General features: G+C 44.1%; 1 protein-coding gene across 1 annotated transcript in view; it reads left to right on the top strand.

The window, feature by feature from the left end:
- The window catches only part of man1a1 (mannosidase, alpha, class 1A, member 1), a 124470-nt gene that overhangs the window by 53418 nt on the left and 48733 nt on the right, over window positions 1-22319 (top strand). The window contains exon 4 of the mRNA XM_079180227.1: window positions 1733-1813. Coding sequence (XP_079036353.1) covers window positions 1733-1813 — 81 coding nt within the window. The remainder of the gene's footprint in view (window positions 1-1732; window positions 1814-22319) is intronic.

Raw genomic sequence — 22319 nt, 5'->3', positions numbered from 1 at the left:
GGGCGATTATCTCATCCATTCATCTCGCCGTGGCCCTTAATTAGCGCTCTGTTAGGAAAAGGCCGTGCTCAGTCCGTTTCCTGTGCGCTCTGTAATGGATTTAACGTTTGCAGCATCAGGAGACTTGACTCCTCGCCTGCCAACTTGCAGGAGGAGTGAGATAGCGTCACACAACTGCTGACTCATGCGCCTGCTGGGGGGGTCACTGTCCAACAGTTTTAAAGCGGTGATGGTCGCTAAAAGCAGACACTGCAGGAAGAAGCGCTGCAACTGTTTGCTGAAAAGTGCTGTGAATATAAAGCCGGAGTGTTTCGGCTTCACTCTTCATTTAAACGGCACTCCTAGACAGCAGGTGGAAATAATTGTGTCCTTTCGCATTTCAGCGCATTGTGGAGGAAATGATTACATTTTAATTAGGAAGAATTAGCAACACAATCTAACTACTCAATCAGTCGTGCAGACTTGTGGGTGGGGGATGACGGGACACATTTTGTCTGGCATTTAATTTGTTTTTTCCGCCGGACGGACTCCATTGTCCTATCTCTGGTCGACAGCAGTGACTTATGAGAGCTGTCAGTCAAGCACAAAAACTTCATCTGACTCAGGAATCTGTTCATAAAGACGCAGAGGGAGGGAGGGGGAGAGAGGGAGGGAGATGGAGCTTCATTGTTCGGTTGCTGAGACAAATGGCTTTACAAACTTACATTTGTTTTGTCATTATTTGTCCCATTCCCTCTGCCAAAAACTGTCTAGAAATAAAGGCATTGTATTTTTAGATGCGGCACACTTTGTCACTGCCATTTACGGCAATGTTTGGTGTCTGGGGATTTAGTTTTTTTACTTTGGGGGACGTGAAGCCCTTCACTGCTCTGTGACAGATTGGAATAAGAGCGCCCAACAAGCGGTCTTTATACTTCATCAGCATTTTCTTATTTTTATAAACAAATCTGCTGATCAACCAGAACAACTCAAAGTTTGGCACAGACATCGATGGCTATTTCTCAGTATCTACAGCCGTGCTGTGTTTGGGCTCAGTGGTGCTCGGAGCTAAATGGTAAAGGACGAATCTAGCGTGCTGATGTCCAGCCACTACGATGCTACCGCGTTCATCCTCTTTACTGTAGCTTTTTCAACATCTGCTAGTTGGCACTAAACACAAAGCATAGCTGAGGCTCATGGGAATATCAATACTTTTGGATGAAAAGTCGAAGGGGCCTCCGCTGTGTTTACAAATCCTTATTTGGGAATCATGAATGTGTGCGCAACATTTCATGGCAATCATGGGAACTGTTTTATGTTGTGCTAGTCACCAAAACACCCCGGATGCAGAATTTAAAGCTACTCGTGCAGTGCGGGTATCCACTGATCAATACACTGTAAAAAAACCTGCACAGTGCACAAACCCTGCACACGTGCACATTGCTAATATGTCACCAGCCACTTCGTCAAAACACTCCATTGCTCTTTGTTTCATTCACGGAAGGTCTCTGTTCTAAACCAGCCCCAATTTAAATGTTACCAGTATTAACCGTTTGCTGCTATAATCCAAAAATATCTGTGTGAACTGTGTGATCCCCCCCCCCCAAAGCGAAACAGCACCGAGGAACATTTCTGTCCTTGAGTTTGTGTTTTCCTGTTTCACAGTTTGTGGGTGGATGCATTTGTATTCATGGGTAGCACTTCTGTGAGTGTTCCCTCCTCTCATATTTCTTGTCTTTGTTCCCCGCTGCAGAATGCAGAAGTGTCTGTGTTTGAGGTGAACATCCGGTTCGTTGGAGGTCTGCTGTCCGCCTACTACCTGTCTGGGAAAGAGGTAAGAAACACACCGAAGCCTCGTGTGGCGCTTTCTCACGAGTGGGAGGGATGGCGGGGATTGAGTGATCGAATGGGTGCTTTTTATATCCTCAAAATCTTTAGCAATATACCCTTCAACAGCTCGTACAGATTAATGTATCCCATTAGCAGGTGCCAAGATAAGTTCTCTATTTAAGTATGGGTCTGTCGCTCTTTTAGTTCGATACCAATTAGGGTTGAACACACTGTGTGTTCTTGAAGATGGCCGCCCTGAAATGTTGTTCCTCTTGGTTCTTGAATTATGTAGTGGATGCGCATAGGTTAAGGATACAGTAATGTTATTTCTGGAAAAAAAACTCAATAGAGTATCGTGTCCTTTCACCCCCCCCCCCCCACACAGGAATGTCCCTGAATGTTGGCAAGATCTTTGATAAAACCTATGGTTGCCTCAGTCAGATATTGAAGACCGACCATTGTGTCACTGTTGTACTTTTAAAAGACTTCCTTTTTTTGGAGTACGAGAGAAAAGAAAGGTGGTACTCCATCGGCCTCGGGGTGGAAGACTGTGTCCCGAAGTGTGGAAATATTCCTCCAGGCCTGGCTTTGTATTCAGATAAGAGAGAGATTCAGCGGGTCTTCTCGCTTTACTCATAGCGCCAGTCCAGCACTCTGTGCGAGTGAATATGTGAATCGACTTAGTGACAAGCGGCTGTGAAAATGACATCAGCAGGGTATTGCATTCAGATCCTCTTCCACTCTGAGGTTTTGTGTTGAACTCACGTTTCCTTTAACATCTTCTCTCCTTTCTGTCTTTTAACTACACCACTCAGACTCCTAATATGTGATAAGACCCCACCAAAGAACTCTTAAAACATTCTTATAATCAATTAAAAACTGGTACCTCCAAAGTACGGAGAGATCTTCAGAGTCTATTTCTGTTTCTCGACTGATGTCACAAGAGGGATTACGCTCCGAGTCACTTTTATCTTCACTGCTGTCGACACTTCTGCTGCAATCTGTACTTTAATACACACACACACACACACACACACACACACACACACACTGTCCTAATCTACACCATCATCGTAGCGGTGAGCGGACTGGAGTTGTGAGGCTAAGTGCTTCTTTATTAGCAGGGAGAGTGCGGGCAGGAGTCGCACTGGGAGTTCTCCGGTAGCAAAACCCATTTCCCACCTCCAATGAGTGTTTGTAGCGCTTCACCACACACACACACACACAGACACACACACACAGACACACACACACACACAGAGAATCTGGAGGAACACTATTTCTGATTTGCCATGTGCTGCATGTGACGGCTTAATTTTGGCAACGATAATAGTAACGCTAACAAGAAGAGTAATTGTTATTTAAAGGAAGCTCACGAAAGCAACATTGTAAAATGAGAACTGTTAACGAGTTCAACGTTGTTTTAAGCTATATATAAGACTAAAGAATGGAATTAATCAGTGGCTCTCCGGAGAGTGAACTCGGGTTGAATTAAACTCTATTGCATCAGTCTGATTCCAGTGCTTTCTTCAAACACCATCGGCCCATTTCCACGCATTCCCTGCCAGATTGTCAGCGTTGCTTTATCCCTTTTTGTTTTTCTGCTCTTTGTACTCTGCAGCCTGTGACCTGGAGTCTTAATCTGAGCCCTGCAACCTGTTTATTGAAGCCTGTATCTGTCCCTGCCTGTCTGCCCCGTTCTGGTTATTACAGGGATTCTGTTTGGACTTTCAGTGAGCTTAGATGTCTTCACCTGGTCAATCAATCATTTAACTGCATTTCATTCCTCCTCCCCTCTGCTGCCTGAACTTGTGAATCAGCAGTTTGTTTCAGCTCCTTTCTCTCTTAGAGTCTTTGGTTTTACGGTTATGGTTCAAACTCACTGCTCTCATTAATGTGATTTCCAGCCAAAGCGATTATCCATTTCTAGTCCAAAAACCTCCGATAACCCGACTGTCCACTCCCTGCCCAGCTCCAAATGACTGACGTACAGTTCGTTACTAGCTGGTGAACATAGTGATATTTTCCTCAGGAGTTGGTGAAAACTAAATATTGAATTTATATTAATCTGGTAATTTGCAGCTAATCGCTATTTATAACTGCTGGTCTGTGTAGGAGGAGACCAGTGTGTTGATGTGGCTGAATTCCTGGGCGCTCAATGTTAGTCCTACATTACTAACGCTCACTTATGCGTGAAACTTAAGTAAATAAGTGAGAAATTCAATTTCAGATGCGATCCAGTGACCTTTTCATTCCTGTGACGGCACACACAAGAGCCCATTCATCAGGGATTCAGAAAACGTATACAACTGTATTCCAGGTCAATGCAGACGTAGGAAATGTAACCAAACATTATGCATCGTCGTCCAAGGCCTCAGTCCTGGTTTAAACACTCGTTTCCCTCTGTTTTATAAAGACCGGGACAACCAGCTGCTGTCTCTAACCTAAAATACCATTTGGAACTTTTTTTATGACGTAACATTGATCATTTTATTCATCAGCTTCAGGTTTGTTAAAATCACCACTCAAAACAGATTCCAGTACGTCTTCTTTATAGTCACCATCATGTCACACAGTTGTATTAATACTGTATGTATTTAATCAGAGAGGCCAAAACATAGAACATGGATTTATGATTTTAATTAGATTTTTAGTTTCTATGTCTCAGCCATCTGTCACTGTGGAATAAAACATGAATGAATAGATAAAGTCGTGTTCACTGCAGTGACACTTTATGAAAGCTCTATATTTAAGTTGGCAGTAAGGCTGCAACTAAAAAGTATTTACGTTGTCCATTAATCTGTCGATCATTTTCAGGATTAATTGATTAATTTAGTTTATAAAATGTCGGTTGTTTTGTCCAACTAAAAGTATGAAACCGGAAGAACTTCACATAAAGACAATAGAGAAAGAAAAGAAGCAAATGTAGCTCGCAAAATGTCTTGAGCGATTCATCTGTGAGATCAATATGAAGGATTATTGGCTCTGGTTGCTTTCTTGTAAACCATGTGATGAAGTTTCAATCAACATTGATTTGCTCAACCAGCCAATCGCATGCCTCAAAACTAGAAGGGCACTCGGAGAGTGAACAATTTACAACACAATACGACTCAAAATAATGAAACTATTTAAAAACTATGAAAAGTATTGTACTTCTTTAAAAAGACAACATAATGGCAAACATTGTCGTGACAAAAGCTGCTGGCGGATCACCTGAAGTGTGTGATGAGTGTGAAACTCTTAGTTCCTTTTCTTTTTCCTCTCTTATGAGAGCCACTCGGTTGGAGACCTTCTCCTGTATTGCGTGGGAGCCTTGAGAGGTCGCTCTCCTTCAGCTGCAGGTCAGGGTCCCCTGAAGGATGGAGGAGGTAGATGGATGGCTGATTGGTGGCCTCGGAGCACTGGAGGCTGTTGATGGACAAGATGACTGAGTGTTGCCTGTGGTGTGCCTCTGGATGACCGATGATTTCGGGGTTTAAAGACTGCTGGGTGGTGCTGAAGGCTTTTCTCGTGGTAAAAGAACAAAACAGCATCAAGGCCTGCTGGCTCCAGGGACTTCAAATAGCTTGTTTTGTCCAAAAAGGTGGAACCGGGGGTACACTGTTGTTTGGAATATAAATGAATTAATCCACTCTCAAAATAGACTCTGATTAATTTTGTGTCAGTTTACTAATCGTTTATAGTCTTCTATGATCATCATCTATATTATTATTTCTTTGTCTTGATTCCACGGCAGGTAAACCACAATTGGAATATGCACACTTGGTGAAACCGGTGAAATCCATTTTGGGTTTTTATTAGATGAGCGCTCCACTTTTCTTCTTCCACATGCTGAAGCTCAACATGTAGAACCGGTGCTGTTGGAAGCCCACTCCGGATAAAAGCTCTCGCTCACAAAGTGGAGCTGTACTGCAGGTACATTCTGTGGCCGCTCATTTTTATAATAAAACGGACTAATTGAACACCGCTCAGGCATTATGTAACTCTCTATCTATTAGAGGAGACTGTACGAGAGAGAGAGAGTGAGAGCGAGAGCGAGAGAGCGAGAGAGAGAGAGAGAATTCATCCCCTTAACGTCTTCTGTGTTCTTATGCGGACTACAGAGGTGTAGAGTTCCTACATTTTTAAATCATTAAACTTCTTGCAAAAAAAATCCTAGGAAAGGCTGATGCGTGCTCGAATACACCATAAAATGCAGGTGCCAACAGGTAAATATCTGAAAGTGTTGATTGTTTGTGTCTGTGTTTTTGAATGGCAGTAACGGTTTTAAATTGGAAGCACTAAAAGCATCCGGAGTGTCGGTTGAAGCTCTTAGAGTATGTAAAGTGAGGAGCTGGAAACAGCCACCGAAGGCTGTTGAAGGCTGGACGTCAGAGGGGTCGAGGTCTAGCGCCGCAGGAGTTAAAGGGGTGTTTGAGACCGGCAGAAGCAGCAGATTGAGGCATCACTGTCTCTCTCTCTCTCTCCGGGTCGGTCCGAGTCGGGCTCTGGCTCAAAGAGACTCAGTAATCGTACAGCTGGTACTAGCTGTATGCGACCTCATCGGCGAAGGAAGAGAAGGACCGCAGCAAGGTAAACAATGTACGGGGAGATGAATAAAATGAAAAGGCTTCCCGTTCCCTTACTAATCAAAGCGAAGTGCTTCAAGGAGGGAAGAACAGAGGCGGCAAGAATGAAAGACAGAAAAGGGAAGGACGAAGGAAGATATTGTCTGGGAAGAGAAGGGGGAAACCTGAAAGAAGTGTGGAAGAAGGGGATGATTGATGGAGGAAAGGAATTAAAAAGGAGCAAGGGAAGAAAGTTAATACTCATCTTTATTGTATACCGTTTTTGCAGTAAGTTCTTTCCTAACCGGGAGAATATAGTACGTCAATCAAAAACTACAACATTTTACATGAATTTCTCACGCACACATTGAGTATATTTATAACATAGTGAACGGACTATTTTCATGACCTTGTGTTTGGTGTGGATTTAGGATACAGCTGGGAAGTTAAACATAAATTAGGGATTAAGAAAAATGGAAATTGAAAAAAAGGAATTAAATAAAAAGGGAACTCGTAATTTTTCAGATGAATGTTTCAGTGTTCCTCTTCCACAAGCTGAAGTTGAACCTGTAGAAGCAGTGCTAGAGAGACAGAGAACAAAAGGAATAAAGGAAGACTGGAAGAAATCAAGACGGGAAGCAATAAAACATATGTGTATAATCACATTAAACACACTAAAACCCTCAAGTCATTCCTTCATCAAGTGATTGTAATGCGTACAATTCAAATTACAGTGAACAAGAATCAACAAATCCTTGCTGTGAAGATCTGCATTTAAAATCCCCCGTCATTCATGTGAAGAGGAGGATTTCATCCTCCATTCAAACCCGTAATTCTGGAATGATTATAATGAACAACAATGCCGATGCTTGATTGTGATGACGACTAATCCCAATCTCCTTTAGTTGTGTGTGTGACAGAGTAATCTGTTGATGGCATGGATGAGTGTCCCAGCTGCCCCCCATCATCCCTGAGAACGACGCAGATTAAAGTGAAAATCCTGTCTGTGGGAAGCCACAGCAGAGGCTCCGTGCTCAGGTGTCTCACGGACCTCCGTCAGACACGGCAATGCAAAGAAACGGCGACGGGGATGTTTTTATCTGAATAACAAATAAAGGGTTTGAGGAGCAGACAGAGTTAGGAGCATGAACTGCGGACATAATTCATGAGCCCATTGTCTTCTTTGACAGAAAGGCCACATCTAATTCCAGCTAGTGAGTATAACGCTGAGGGGGTCATCACTTTAAATCACAGATCCGGCTTCTGTTAGCCCACAGCAAGTATGGGCACTGTCATTAGATTGTTTTGCAAATCTGTAAATCTGATGTGCCAGCTCTTACTAACTAAAGTTAAATATAAAGTCTACATATATACGTAAAGAAAGACGTACACCGTGTAGTAGTCTCTCTACTAAGGTGTCTGAGTTTGGAGAGCAGGGATGATAAATAGGGAACAAGACCCACGGTCCTTATTCCATACAAAAAAGGCCTAATAACGTTCAGCCAAAGCAAATAGGAGGCTTCAGCTGCCTGAGTTAGCCTCTCTAGACAGTGTCCTGGTCGTATGTGGATCTCTTTTAATGACTTTGGGTTCTGCAAAGAGCTCGACTCGACCAGCAACAACCCTGCACACGGCTGCCAAGACAAAGATATCCTCACGACTCGGCTATCTCTGACCTTTCTTGAGAATGAAATCATACATGCGAGACTAAAATGTAGGAATGTATCAATCATGACCGTGCATTAAAAAAAACACAGGAAACCGAAACGTTGGTACTTACTAATGGTAGATAATGAACGGCGGTTGGTGACGACGCCACTCTATGCGGCGCGCTTGTAATTGCGGTCGGCTTTCATCTGGAGGAACAGAAACGGGCTCTGCTTGCCACTGGACCACTGGACAGATCGACGCTTGACTGATTTGGTTTGGCACACTTTGGTGGTTTTCCGTGGCACGGGGGCGACAGGAATTAGCTGAACTTGAGGTTCCTGTTGCCAGGCCTTAATGCGTTTCCTTCTTCACTGTCAGTGATTGATCGGATGGCACAAGAAGCCTTCGCTGCCTGGGCTCCGGACAGGACAGCGCAGCACCACTTTGCCAATTCCTTCTGCGGGTTTATCGGTTTCCATTAAGATAGTATTTCTTCTAGTTATATATTTACAAACCTCAGCACACTGTGATCTAAAACCAGACAGGCATTCATCTGTAGCTGTTATACTTGGCCTTCATGATAAAATCATACAATTACTGATTACTAATACGGTTTCAAACGGACTGTGAGTGGACTTTTGAAGGGGTCCTTGAAGCTTGCAGAACTGATTAGGATTCAGTCTCACCAGTGATTTCAGGGTCTTTAAAAGACACTAGTGCGCCCGCTGCTGCAGCCTCATGTGATTAGACTTTGATGAGACGCCGAGCAGGCACGTCAACATCTCCTTAAGAGGATCCCATGTGGTGTTTTGCCTGGCATTCATGGTCCACGTAGTATGACATAAAAGCAGCTTCAAACACAACGAGAGAGGAGCAGAGATCAATGCAGAGAAACCAGGGGGGGGCGGATTGTGACTGACAGGCTCACAGACAGGTGAACCAGCTGGGTGTCTCAATGTACTCAGTGTTTTGATATCTCGCTGCGCCATATGGCTGACTGGGCGGTAACTTGAGCAGCTGCACGCTCCTTTTACTTCACTTTCCAAGTGCTGTTTGCAGCTTTGTTAAGATTCCATGGAGCCAGATTTCCCTTCCTTACAATATGTGTCCACCTCTAGCTCTACATGGAGGTGTTTAAAAATACCCAGCACCCCTCTGGAACTACGTTATAATCTTCTTAATGAGGGACCATGACTCAACAAAAAAAATCTAATCTGTGTGCAACTTTACTAAAGAGTACCAAGAGTACATGTCTGATTCAATGTCTGATACGTTGAAATGTGTTCTGTCTCAGTTTTCCTCATTTGCCCTCAATTAACATGCATCACACTGTAATTAGACAGAGCCCCCCCACAAAAGAAAACCAGAATCCCCATGCACATGTGCCTGGAGATCCCTCCGCACAAACGGCATCTGGAGGCTGTGTTGAGAACACCAAATGTGTGACGTGTGAGGGAATTATCCGAGTGGCATGAAGAAAGAGGAATGTGCTTCCAGCTCTTGGAGAGCGGCTCCGATAACGGGAAACTACAGCGTGAAGTGAAGACAATGTGTACGACAATAGGTGGATGGCTGGCATGAGAAAGTGGTTTTACATTGACGGGGTGGGATGACTTAGTAAGATGAGGATTGAGTGAGACAGGAAAGCTGCAGGGGAATAGCACGCACGCTGTAGTCTTTCTCAACTCTTGACCTTCCTTCTAGTCTGCAGCATTAGTTTCTATTTGCAACCTTAAAGATCCGCCCAGAATTTTGGTTAAAAAAAATGTAAAAAAAGATAACATAAACAAAAGTTGAGCAGGTTACAGTGTTGACGTTATTTCAAAGACGTCTATGTTTTGTGTTGCAGAGGTATAGTCCAAAATGAGCATGCTAACCAGCTAGCCTCGGCCCGTCTTGTCTTTGTTTTGACCTGCTGAGGGACTACAGACACAAATTACCTTAAAGCTATGATGTGGTGCATCAGATAGTAACATTTATGTTTTAAACTGTACATGATCCTTTCTATTTTTTTTATTTTTTTATCTAGAATTTAGACATTTAGACTGTATGGAGCCAGAAATGGAGGTGAAATGCCGCACCCTATTTCTTTGGAGCGGGTGTCTAGGGGATTGGTCATCAAAGTATTTGATTACCACTTTTCAGTGTACATACAAGAGGCTCCTCTTAAGCCTCAGCTTGGACTGAGTGTAGGGTGGACACCTACAGGCGGAATGGCACAAGCACACACGAGATACAAACTCGGGCATGCATGAACAGGGCGGCAGCCGAGAGCGACCGTCGGTGACAGACCGCCTCCCGAGGCCGCGATGTCCAATCAGACACCCATCGAGCGTGACACACGCACATCCGCAGCTCTCTATTTACTCCGTCCCACTTCATTGTGCAGCCGCTGGATAGAGGCGAAGAATACAAGAAGAAAAAAGGGATAGAAAGCTGGATGAATATCTTGACATTTAACTGCTTGTTTCTTTCATTCTCTTCCAGATAGGGGTTGGGGGTTCGATTTCCATTGGGACCCGTTATGCTAAAAATACATGCAAGCCGAGCGTAGCACTGTAGATTACTTTAGACTTAAAAGCATCCACCAAATGGTGAAATCTTGTACGATTGTCATAAAAGTTTCTTCTTCACAAATATGGAAAGAAAATAGTTCCTCCCCTTGTTCTTGAGGATTCCGTTTGGATGTTTTGTGGACGTCCTGGAACATGCGACTTCGGATGAATCGATGACTTCAAACTACACATACTAGCACTGAATATATCCATGTCCATAGACCGGTGGTGACCTGTCAAGAGTGTGTGTGTGTGGACGTTGTGGTGGGGATCGGCTCCGGTCCTTCCATGTTCTTGAAAAGAACTACAAAGGGACTCTGTAGACAGATGGATCTGTGGGAGATTTCCCTCCTTTGCTTCAGTTTTTACCTTGTGGAGGAACAATGCAGTTAAAACCCAGGAGGCCCCAGATACCCACACTGAGATGTCTAAAAATGTGAGCGTGGGAGTGAGAATGTAATTCAGAAGACCTACAGGAAATAAAAAATGAGCACACGGTTTTCCGACGAGGTTTCGCAGCAAATTGAAAAAAAGCTCTGACTTTTAGAGGTTGACAGTTAAGAGTCTGCTCTGTCAACAAGATGTAGATGTGATTGGACTGCACAGTATATACATGATGATGTAAAAACAACAGTCGGACATCACACCCACTCGCGATTGGCCAGCTGTGCAGGGATTTTCAAGCTCCTCTCTTTCCATTTGTTACGCAACTCTTTCTTTGTGTGCACAATAGAGTACAACAGTATGAATGTTTTCCAGGAGAGACTGTCGGAAAATCCCCCCCCCCCCCCCCCCCCCCAAAGTTTTTTCAATGTTTTTATTGAATATCGTCCGATAACGATCGTTAACCACGATGGTTAAACTGTGTAATCGATCCGCGGTTCACAGCCGAACTGTTTGATCACGGATCAACCACGGTCTGTTACACCGCGACCCTGCATGCTTTCATAAATTGGATGGATTTAATATAAATGGATGGATTCATCCATATTAAGCTATTTAAGGAACTTTCTATCAATACCTGGCTCTGCTACAGACGCACTCTCTCACAGACGGGGGCAAACTCATCGACACAAAGCCGCCCACATTGTAATCCCATCCCGGACCTCTGGCACTGCAGGTCAGCACAACAGCCTGCACTACTGCCCACGGAAAGCTTAGCCAAACGTACACAAACACACACACGCACACAAACACACGCGTTGTCGCAGCGTGCTGGGCGGATCCGACAGAAAGCTATCTTCAGGAAATCCCATTCACTCAGTGAGAAAATTGGCTTTGCTGGAGGGACAAAAAGAGGAAAAACAACCGCCCCCATCCCTTTCCCCCTTTGGGCCATCTCTGATATCCTCCTGCTGTGCCCGAGTAAAGCGCCTTACATATATCCACACACATTCACGCACACACACACACGGCCAAGTATAGGTTATTTACCAACCGTGGAGAATGAATTTTCTGGATATCTATCCTAATCTCTTTTTCGACTGGTCTAATCTGTTCTGAGGAGCGGGAGCAGGGCTACAGGCGGAAGGAGGAGGATTGAGGAGCGGGAGGAGGAAATAGTGGGGTCTGACCAATATGATGCGCACACAGTCACGGCGTGCTTTATTTCTGATATGCTGAGTGGTTTGTGACGCGACTTTAAGGTGGACTTAAAGGTGGAAAACGAGTTACTGCATGTTTACTATTCAGTTGTCCCGGTGCATGCTGGGAGGTTTCCCTACATGCCTACCTTGTGACGCAATAATATAATTTCAAAGGCCTACCCAACGTTGTATGTTCCACGCCAGAAAGGAATGCATTTAAATACCGTGAATTGAAGTGATGTCCATCAAAAATTCATCAGTTTAATTAAAGGAGTGCAAGGTGCCCTGTGTAGCTTCAAAGAGTACATCCAGTCTGAAATAGAGCTCTGTGTTCCTAGAGTCAGGGGGAACGTCTGTCTGCAGAGGCCACAATCAACAAGTCACTGTCGGGGTTTATTCTGTGTTGTAACGACTGAAGTCCAACAAAATATGAATGAAAGAAAAGAGATGCCATCAAAGCTAGAGACAGTTGGTTTTTTGTATGGAAATGGAGAGAGCTTAACTGGGAATTTCAGGTAAAAATACTCAATACTCGTATTATATATAACATACAAGTATGGTAAAAGCTATTGGTATATTTTTAGTAATGTAAATGTACCAGTGTGTTGTCAATTAACAATATAATTGCACCTGTATAGTAATTGACTGTAATGAATTGTTTGTGTGCATCATAAGTCACTCACTCGCAGACATACGTAAAAGGTAAAGTTGTCGTGCAGTGTGTTGAAGCTGTGCACTTGCAACACTGCCACAAGGTTGTATTTCCTTCTGAGGCCGACTGACCAAAACTACTTCAGATAAGAAACTCAGCTCAGTGGATCAGTAGACGGAGATGGAAGACACACACACACACACACACACACACACACGAGTTTGATATTGTAAAGGTCACGCAGAGATTAAATTGATTGGATCGCTGATCACACAAGGCCGTAAAAGGGAACGGCAAATAAATGGAGCGAGAGTCGTTTTACTGTATGTGAACATGTGTATGTTTTAAATATGTCACACTCACACTCGCACACTTCTACTTCTTCATATTTTGTGACACGGCGAGATGAAGATAATGGCCGCCGCTCTGCTCCGCACTCATACGACAGTCACCACTGATAATGCTATCGACCGCCGTGGAAGCGTAGCGGCCACCCCGACGGTTCCAACACGGTCAGCACTTTTGCCGTTAGTTATACTGTTTGTGCTGTTAGCACCGTTAGCTATTAGCCACCGGCTCAGCCGTCGCCATGTTGAGAGCCATGCGGAGGCAATGGATATGCTCTGAATCGCGTATTGAGCACCTGTTAGAAATAAAATAAAATGCCACAAACAAACTACAATAAGTAGGACATACTTAACAATAAACATTCTGTACATAAACCCCTGACCCTGAAGGCACCTTAGAATTAGCTTTAATTCTTTATCTCAAACACACACATTGCTTTAGGTTTACTCGACACGGTGGTTCTTTGACTACGTCAACAGCTTGAGGAAACTGGACAGGCATCAGAATTAATGTGATTCAGTGAACTAGATAGTTTTACTATGGAATGCTTCTAGTTCAATGCCATTCATCCCCAGACATCATCTGACCAATAGCTCCTGTTAAACAGCAGCCAGTGATGCTCACTAGTCATTCACTCTCACCCCCCACTATACTTTAATTCAGCATTGTCTGCATTTGTTTTCAGATTTTCACAATGTTAGAAACGTGATTGTTTCCTTTGTTATGCTCGACTCGGATGAGTCCGAGTTCAGGACGAGGTTAGTAGCGTCACATGGCTTCCACTTGCTTTTACAATTCCATTAACAATTCATTTCCTGATGTAGATTTTCTTCTTCGGTCTCTTTGTGCGTGGTAGGAGAGCTTTCACTGGATACACTATGTAATAAGCTGTTTTTGACAGCTTTGTGTCTATAATTTGCTCTGTAAAGCTGTCCTTTTATTCAGTACCGGATACCATTAAATGCGTCTTTAATATCTATAAGTTGGCTTTTCTAACCGATACCTCGAATGATCTATCACAATAATCCGACAAATGCATTTCCAGTCCAGTCTGTTCGCAGATTGATGCTAAATATTGATGAACGCAAAGTTACATTTTAGTCAGGATATACTCACTCACTCTCCTACAACACGTATCAACCTCTGCAGCTACAGTTTCTCTTTTTCATTTACATATAACTTAGCTATGAACCTCAAGCTGCACCTAATCTCATTGGCCATGTCATACCTCAACAGTCTGATCTAATGGGATTAGCCTACTGAGCAGACCGCCAATGGGCCTGTAATAATCCATGTTGTTATACATGCAAACACACACACCTTTCATTCCTGGTTATCTGTGTGCTTGTAGGATCCTGTGTTGTATCCCCTTTGGACCAGTCTGTTGCATTGTCCCCACAGTCCATAATTGGCGCACAGTCCTTAACTACGTCCTGTCTCAAACACACACACAGCCTCTCACAGCAGTACACTGCTTGACAGGGAGAAAATTGGTTTGGTCAACAGGGTCCACACATGGGCTAAGTCTTCCTTCTTTCCCATTGCTTACCAAAGCCTTTATCGTGTGTGTGTGTGTGTGTGTGTGTGTGTGTGTGTCCGTGTGCGTGTGCGTGTGTGTGTGTGTGTGTGACTTTGTGACTTTGTAGCCTCCTAAGTAGCTATCATACACACACTCTGTCAGAAGAGGAACCGAGCCTTTCCTTCCGCCGTGCTTTGACAGACTGTGTAATTACCACAGCACACTTTATTTTGCCCTCACTCCCCTTTTGTCCTGTATCTTCATATATATATATACACACACACACACACACAGAGCAGGGGGCCATATTGGCATATGTAAGTCATTCACGCTGCGTGACATTTGAACCTCGACCACATAAAACCCAACGGAAGGGAAGAAGTGGTGCTGTGTTCAGGGCAGCCAAATAAGAGGATTTGCTCACGAGTCCAGCACAAAGGTCCTCTAGGACCGTCTCCTTTCGGGCTGCAATAGTGGCTAAGCGTACACTAGTCCGTTTTTACAGCCTTGTTGTGTTTATACTCTAATGCGACCGTGCTGCAGTCAAACATTGCGTCAAATGTTGTTTTTAAGCTTCAAAAATCATAAAAGCGGTGCCATTTCTGTAAGATTATCTTGCTGAACAAAACACGTAAATACCATAAACTTGTTTGCCACAGAGCTTGTTTTTTAGCATCAATCCAAAAATTCCTTCCATCAATTTCATCATCCAGCATTTGCCACTCACCTGCATCCAGGACTGAGTTGAAACAGTTGTTCCAACAGTGGTAAAGTAACAGGAGGATTATGTTTTATTGGCCTTAGTTTATGCTTCTATTTCTGTACATGGATTACGAGTCGGGGGGCAGGATACTGATATGAGATATCGGACCGATCCCGCCTCAAATAGCTGGATCAGGCATCAGCGACAGTGGGGCCGGTCCATTCAATTCAATGTTTATAAACTACATACATTATACTCTGGAATTGCTGCATTAAAAACAAGTTTTACACTTGAATTGTAATTCTTGTTCATTTTGAAGATTTATTTTTACCAAATCGCTTTTTAACAATTCAGCGAATTTATATCTATGTATGTATTTGTTTCAATGTGTTTTACAACATTTAAATCAAGCCGGATGTCGCCTTACACATAAAAGAATGATCCCAATCACTTCCACACAGTGAAGCATACAGCTTATTAATTAAACTCTGCTATCAGTCCGGTACTCGGTATCGGCGCATACCTGAAGCCCAGGTATCATTTGTGACTCGTCTTCGCTCTGATAAAGCCAGCACAGTCACTGTGTCCACAGGACAGGATAAGGTGGGGGTAAACAATTAAAATGTTTTAAAATCTGAAATATTATCAGAGTGCCTCAGTCCTTCTGAAAGCAGCACAGGTGTGCAGCGAAGGATGAAAGACTTTCAGAACTCAAAGAAAGAGTAACTTTAGGCGGTAACAAAAAAAACACAACGCTGCCATGTTAGTTTTTGCCATTCTTCATATCTTCACTTGTACACGTACAAAAAAACGAAGCTCCCAAGGCAGAGGAGGTCTTTCACAGAGATGCTGTTCAACATCAATGTTGCAGCAGGTGAAGAGGCAGCAGTGTGGTGGGAAAAGTGACGCTCGCAGTGTGAGATAAATGCAGTTGCAGTATTTTTAACCCCACAATGCAACACCTGGGACTAATGGTGGAGATAAGACCACTTCCTCTTTCATGCCAGCAGTCTTTGTTTACGCTCTTGTTCTTTATTCATGACCTTTTATTTAACCGACACCCTTAAAGGGACATTACGCTATTTTCTCACAGATCGTCATTTGAGAAGCGCAGGCTGGGAGGCGACGCTCGGCTCGTTTGAATCTCTTCAGGATTATTTCCCCCGAACACGTATGCTAATGTAAAATCATGGAAACATTCTCTTGTGGGAGTATCTGGGGGACCCCGTGTGTTGTTATTAAACCGACTGTGCGTGTATAGACGTCCAGGGAGTGAGTTGAATCGGCAGCAGGTTATTGTTGGGAACACTGAACTGTCCCCGGAGTTCATGTGTCGGGCTTTGTTTCTTATTCCAGTCAGCCGGCCTGAAGGGAGTCGGGCTGCTTCAGAGACCTCGCTCTCATTGGACCTTATCTCTTCCCCCTCCAAGGAAGATAAGGCAAATAAGCTATTTGCCTTGTTAATATACTGTCTGTTCCACACACACACGCACATCTTTGAGTGACAGAGGAAGCAGAACAAGAGTGTCTCCCTTTGCTCTCACATTTGAGTCACCGTGGTGCTGCTATCTAATCGCAGATTAGCAGTTGACTCCGACGTGCCTTTTGTTCGGCTTTCTCTCTCCGCTCATATCTCCAACTTGTTCGCCTGTCATTCATCCTCTTGTTGTTTTTATTTTTTTTGTTTTTCAATCACTCATTTTACAGTTTTGTTTTCTCCTTTTCTCTTCCTGTCATCTTTCCTCTACGTGTGCGCGCGTTGAATCCCATGTTTTTGTTTAATTTTGTCCCGGCAGTCTGTTCCGATTCGCTGAGATTTGTCTGATGAAATTCATTACATACAGCATTTATTGCAGAATTGATCGTTACTGCGTCGGCGGGCGCCGTGGCTTTAGTTGCGGTCGAGTGAGTTTGCAAATAAGAAGGTGGCTCCGGTAGAGCACTGAAGCCCGCTGAATGCCCATTTTGAAGCCAGTACAGTTAACAGTGCACGGGCCGACTCCATGCAGCCCGGTGTTTTAGGTCTGCCTCAAGGCTTTTTGCACTCATCAACTCAAAAAAAGTTCCAGCAAATGATTACAAAGCTATTGACCCAAACAGTTTCACTTTCCCCCTGCACAGGCTAGTGAAATACCAAGTATGTAATGTCAGCGTGGTGTACTCTTTTAGTACTTTTTTTTAATTACAGCTCCAGCTAGCGTGCTGTAAGTGTGGCATTCAAATAGTAGCCGTCCTTTGCTCTGCTCAGCGGCATGAAAAGACCAAGAGTTTCCTTGGGCGAGGCTGGAGGGGTGCAGGCTCACCCATTAGGCTGCATCTCTGAGTAGAACTAAGGACGGCAAGCTGCAGCACAGCACGCCAGGTTTAAAGGATGGATCTGCTGGTGTTGGTCTTATTGACACGATCCCACGGAGAGACTACAACCAACTATTGATCCGGTGAACAAAGTCTGCTATACTTCGTTCCTGTATGCTATGGCATTGTTAAAAACACATCAGTGAGCCACAGCCCTCCGTAAAAACTGCACTTCACTCAATCCCTCATTCACCGTCCGGTTTCCGTAAATGCTAATCAGTGCTCAGTGTATTGACCTCCATTGGAAATGGTCCCCAACAAAGGAAAGATGAATGTCTTCATTAGGAAAGACTCCGAAGTCACAGACAGTAATGGGGAAAGTGTTATAAGACGGACTAATGCGCGAGTAGTTTTGGGGCTCTTCTCATTGATTTCGTGTCTCCTCGATCCTCGATCCTGCGTCTTTAGACCCTGAAATCGATCTCAGCACTCCGTCTTGAAGGACGTCCCGATTCCTAGAATTCACCCTGAGGGGCGGGGGGGGGGGGGGGGTTGGCGGGGGTGGCGGCTTGCAGGAGGAGCTCTCGGCGAGGACACACCAGTGTATTCCGTGACAAGGGGCGAGACAATTAACACCCGATGGAGCAGTGACCCACGTCGTATTTAATTGGCGTTGCTGTTAAAATGACTGCGCAGAGGCAAAGATGTCTCATTTTGTTCAAATGCCTCTTTGCCATGACTCCTCCTTCTTCGCGTTTCCCCCTCGCCTCCTCCACTCGCATCCCCCGTGGGTGGAACTGAGACACGAGGAAAGGAATCAAGGTTGTACAAACTGGGAAATGGGAAGGGCCCTTGTCTTTTCAAAGGATTTGTTGACTTTTCTTATTTTTATTTCACGATTGAACCAATGAATGGAATATTTTTTTATTACATGTAGAAAGTTACATGCACCCCCTTAAGCAGCAGTGAAGCACAAAATCCCTTTTGTATGTGGATTCAGCGGCGCATGTCTCTCTCTGACCTCAGTTGTTGCTCCAGACGCGGAGCTCTTCAGGTCGGCGTTGGCTCCCACCCGACCGTGTCCGTGATGTCTCATCTGTGCCGGGAGACGAAAAGAATCCAAATTTGTTTGGGTGAAAGTGCGCCGTGCCCTGCGGCTCTCTCCTCAATATTAATGCCCAGCGCCCGCTGCGTGCCTCCAAACTGCTCACCAGGCAACTCACTGCTCTACGGGACTTACAGTCCAATTACATCAGCTATCACCCAGGATTTGTTATCAGGCCTGTGTGTGTGTGTGTGTGTGTGTGTGTATACATATATGTCTGTGCATCTGCAGTCCCTTCTGATGTCTTTTTGATGTTAGACTGGTGCTTTTAAGGCCTGACACAGCAGGCCTGTCTTTCTAACACGTCTAACCTGGCTTTGAAAGAGAGGGAAAAGTTAGTGTGTGTGTGCGTGCGTGCGTGCGTGCGTGCGTGCGTGCGTGTGTGCGTGTGTGTGTGTGTGTGCGTGCGCCGTCTAGCTGTGGAGATCTGAGGGTTTCTCTTTTTCCTTCCTGCAGACGGCACTTTGACAGGTAGCTTTGTTTAACACTTGTGCTACACACCGCCTTAAAGGTCTTTGTTCTCTGCTCAGCTTGTCTGTCTGACTGCTAACAGCTCCTCTGTTTGTTTGTTTTTTCAAACAACAATACTTCCTTGTTTTTCTTTTTTTACCAAACTTACCTGCTTCATTGAGTCTCTGTCAGCCGCCCCTGTCTGTCTGTCTGTCTGTCTGTCTGTCTGTCTGTCTGTCTGTCTGCCTGTCTGTCTGTTTGCGGGATTTATTTATTAAATGAAAAACGTGAAAGCACCTCTGCATTATCACGTATTATTGAACGCTACCCTGTAACCTCTCATCAGCCATGCTTTTATCAGTAGCAGATAGCTGTTAGATATGATGTAAACCCACCGTGCCCTACATGCTCAGCACAGAACAACAGAGAAACGAAGCTCGTGACTAGCCGGTGAACATGTTGGATCATTTAGCCGCTGAATAGACGGGTAATTCTCCCGGGAGCTGGTGGAGACCAAAACCGAGCTGAAACCAGAGTGAATGTTGATCCTGGAGAGATGGTGATGGAAGAGAATTCACAAAAAGCAGGTGTGCCGGATTCACTTACAAAGTCAAAAAAGAACATTTGTAGACTAACAGTAGTATTCAGAATGGGCCACTTCGCTCTTATGTACCCAGACAGAGGTTTTATTCATGCATTTGACTCGCATGTTGGTACCTCGCCAGCCCCATCAGTCAGCTGAAGTAACGGTTAAGTTTCATAGCTGTGACAAAATCTCTTTACTGCACACACACGGGCTACATCCTCTTTTGCTGGATCTGCCTTGTGTTGACAATTGAAAGTAAATTCCTCAGAGCTGTTGTGTTTTCAAAACCGCCCGGAGGCAGAGACATTAAATTCTTCAAGCCATATTGATTTTGTTGCCTTCCGCCTAAATTTACCAGCCGTCCGCGTCCAAACAAAAACTGTTCTCTGTAGACTCAATCTGTCACTTGTAAATTCTTCCCTCTATAAACCTGCTTGTGTTTTTTTGTTGGCACTTGTTTTGAAGATATTTGGGTTTCCTTACAAAAAAAGGCAAAAGTGATACCTTGCTTCTAGCACACACCACTCCTGAGCTTTTATTTTGTCGACTATTTTAGTGATTTACATGGGATATTAATACGTGCAATAACTTGTTTTATTTGAAATAGTTTGGAAAAGCCATTGCCGAGATGCTCCAAACACATCTACCTTAAGGCGGCCCTTCAGGTCTTTACGCATATTTTTTTTTTAGTGGTGCAATTAATTTGTTTTGCAATATGCTTTATTTAACTGTTTTTTTTTTCATGAATACTTTCACACAGAACGGGAATATTACGAGGCACATTTTGTAGCTCTCTCACCTCGAATACAGACATCAACCAACCATGACGTGTGGAACGGACATATTGAAAACGTTTGCTGTAGTGTACAACAACACGGAGGAGACGAGTGTTTTTGCATCTTTGTGTCGTTTATTCGTCATGCCCCCGGTTTGTAAAGGCCTTTCTACTTGAGAGCGTCATTTTTTTATCATAGACCTTTAACAAGGAGGCCTCATCGACAGACCTTTGCAGTGACTGACATTTGCCAGTGACTCCCTGACATTTAGACCCAAAATCGTCCATTTTTAAGTTTGGATTTATTCCCTGCCTTTTCCCAAAATTACGTCCGTTACTGATTTGTCACGAAACTGATTAAACATGTGTCAACCCGGGTTGCCTACCGTCTCCTGGCAGCTCTTCACAATCTGCCTGCAGGCGTGTTTATCATACCGAACACGGTGCGGGGCAGCGTGGAAGCCGTGCTGTGACGCAGGTTAGGGTCCGTGTCAGATCTGGTCTTTGGCTTTGTTAAACTATTTAAGTGAATATTTTGACATTTTCTTTTACATGAAAGCCTTCCAGGGTTCCAGCTCAGGCTCGTTCTCTGACAACACTGACTCCACACTGGGACACTTGAATGGCACTTCACTTGTCTCTCTGTCTCTCCGTCTGTCTCTCTGTCTCTGTCTGTCTGTCTTTGTCTCTGTCTCTTCAATTTGCTTTATTGGCATGAAAGTTTAGAAACAGTATTGCCAAAGCATCAAAAAAATGTAACATACAATAATATAAATAAACAATAACATTAATACACAATAACATTAATATAACATCTAGATTGATGATTAATTATATATATATACACAGTGTGTGTGTGTGTAGGTCACTCACTGTCCCTCATGTCTCTTGTGTTGTGTTATCTCTCTCTCTCTCTCTCTCTCTGTCTCTCTCTCTCTCTCTCTCTCCCTCCCTCTCTCTCTCACTCTCCCTCCCTCTCTCCACCGTGCACTCATTCACTCTGATTCTCCGTCTTCTTTCTCATTTCTACTTTAAGTCCGTTGTTTCAGGAAGTATATTCTTCTGAAATATTTATTATTGTTCGCATCAGTTCATTTACTGTGGGCTATATTCGTCCCGCTTCCCTTCCTGATAACTCCCAATGTGACGGCTGAAGTGGATGAATCCTTCTTGCCGTCTCAGTTAGTTGTTTCAAACTGAAGGCTGTTCCAGCGTGTTGTTCTTATTGATATGCTAATTATGTGTGTGTTGTCACTGTAAAGCTTTTATTCTGGAGTTTTCCCCTCATCCACCGATCATCAAACAGTTTTAAGTAGGTTAAGTGAGCTGTACCGAGCAGGAAGACCTTTCATTATTTCAGCTTTCTTTGATCAACCAATGTGTCAGCTTCCATTCTGTCATTGTGGGATTATTATGTTTCCATGGCAACTGCTTCCAAGCCCATGAGTTCAGCTTCTCCTGCTCCTGACCGCTCGCACTTTATCACCAGTGATCTTAGCCATGCATACCTTTCCCCAGCTGTGGACAGATGCTCCTGCGCCTCCTGTCGTTTTACGGCAAAAGAATGTTTTATATCGCGGAGGAAAATCGCTTTTGTCCAATATGCAAATTTCCACCGCAATCCTCCTCTCGAGCTGCTTGGCCCCCCCCCCCCCCCCACACACACACACACACACACACACACACACACACACACACACACACACACACACACACACAGATCAAATCAAATGCGAGCC

The sequence above is a fragment of the Pholis gunnellus genome (genome assembly GCF_910591455.1).
Source record: "Pholis gunnellus genome assembly, chromosome: 19".
NCBI lineage: Eukaryota > Metazoa > Chordata > Actinopteri > Perciformes > Pholidae > Pholis > Pholis gunnellus.
Note: the sequence above shows the minus strand (reverse complement) of the source record. Positions and strands in the feature narration are given on the sequence as shown.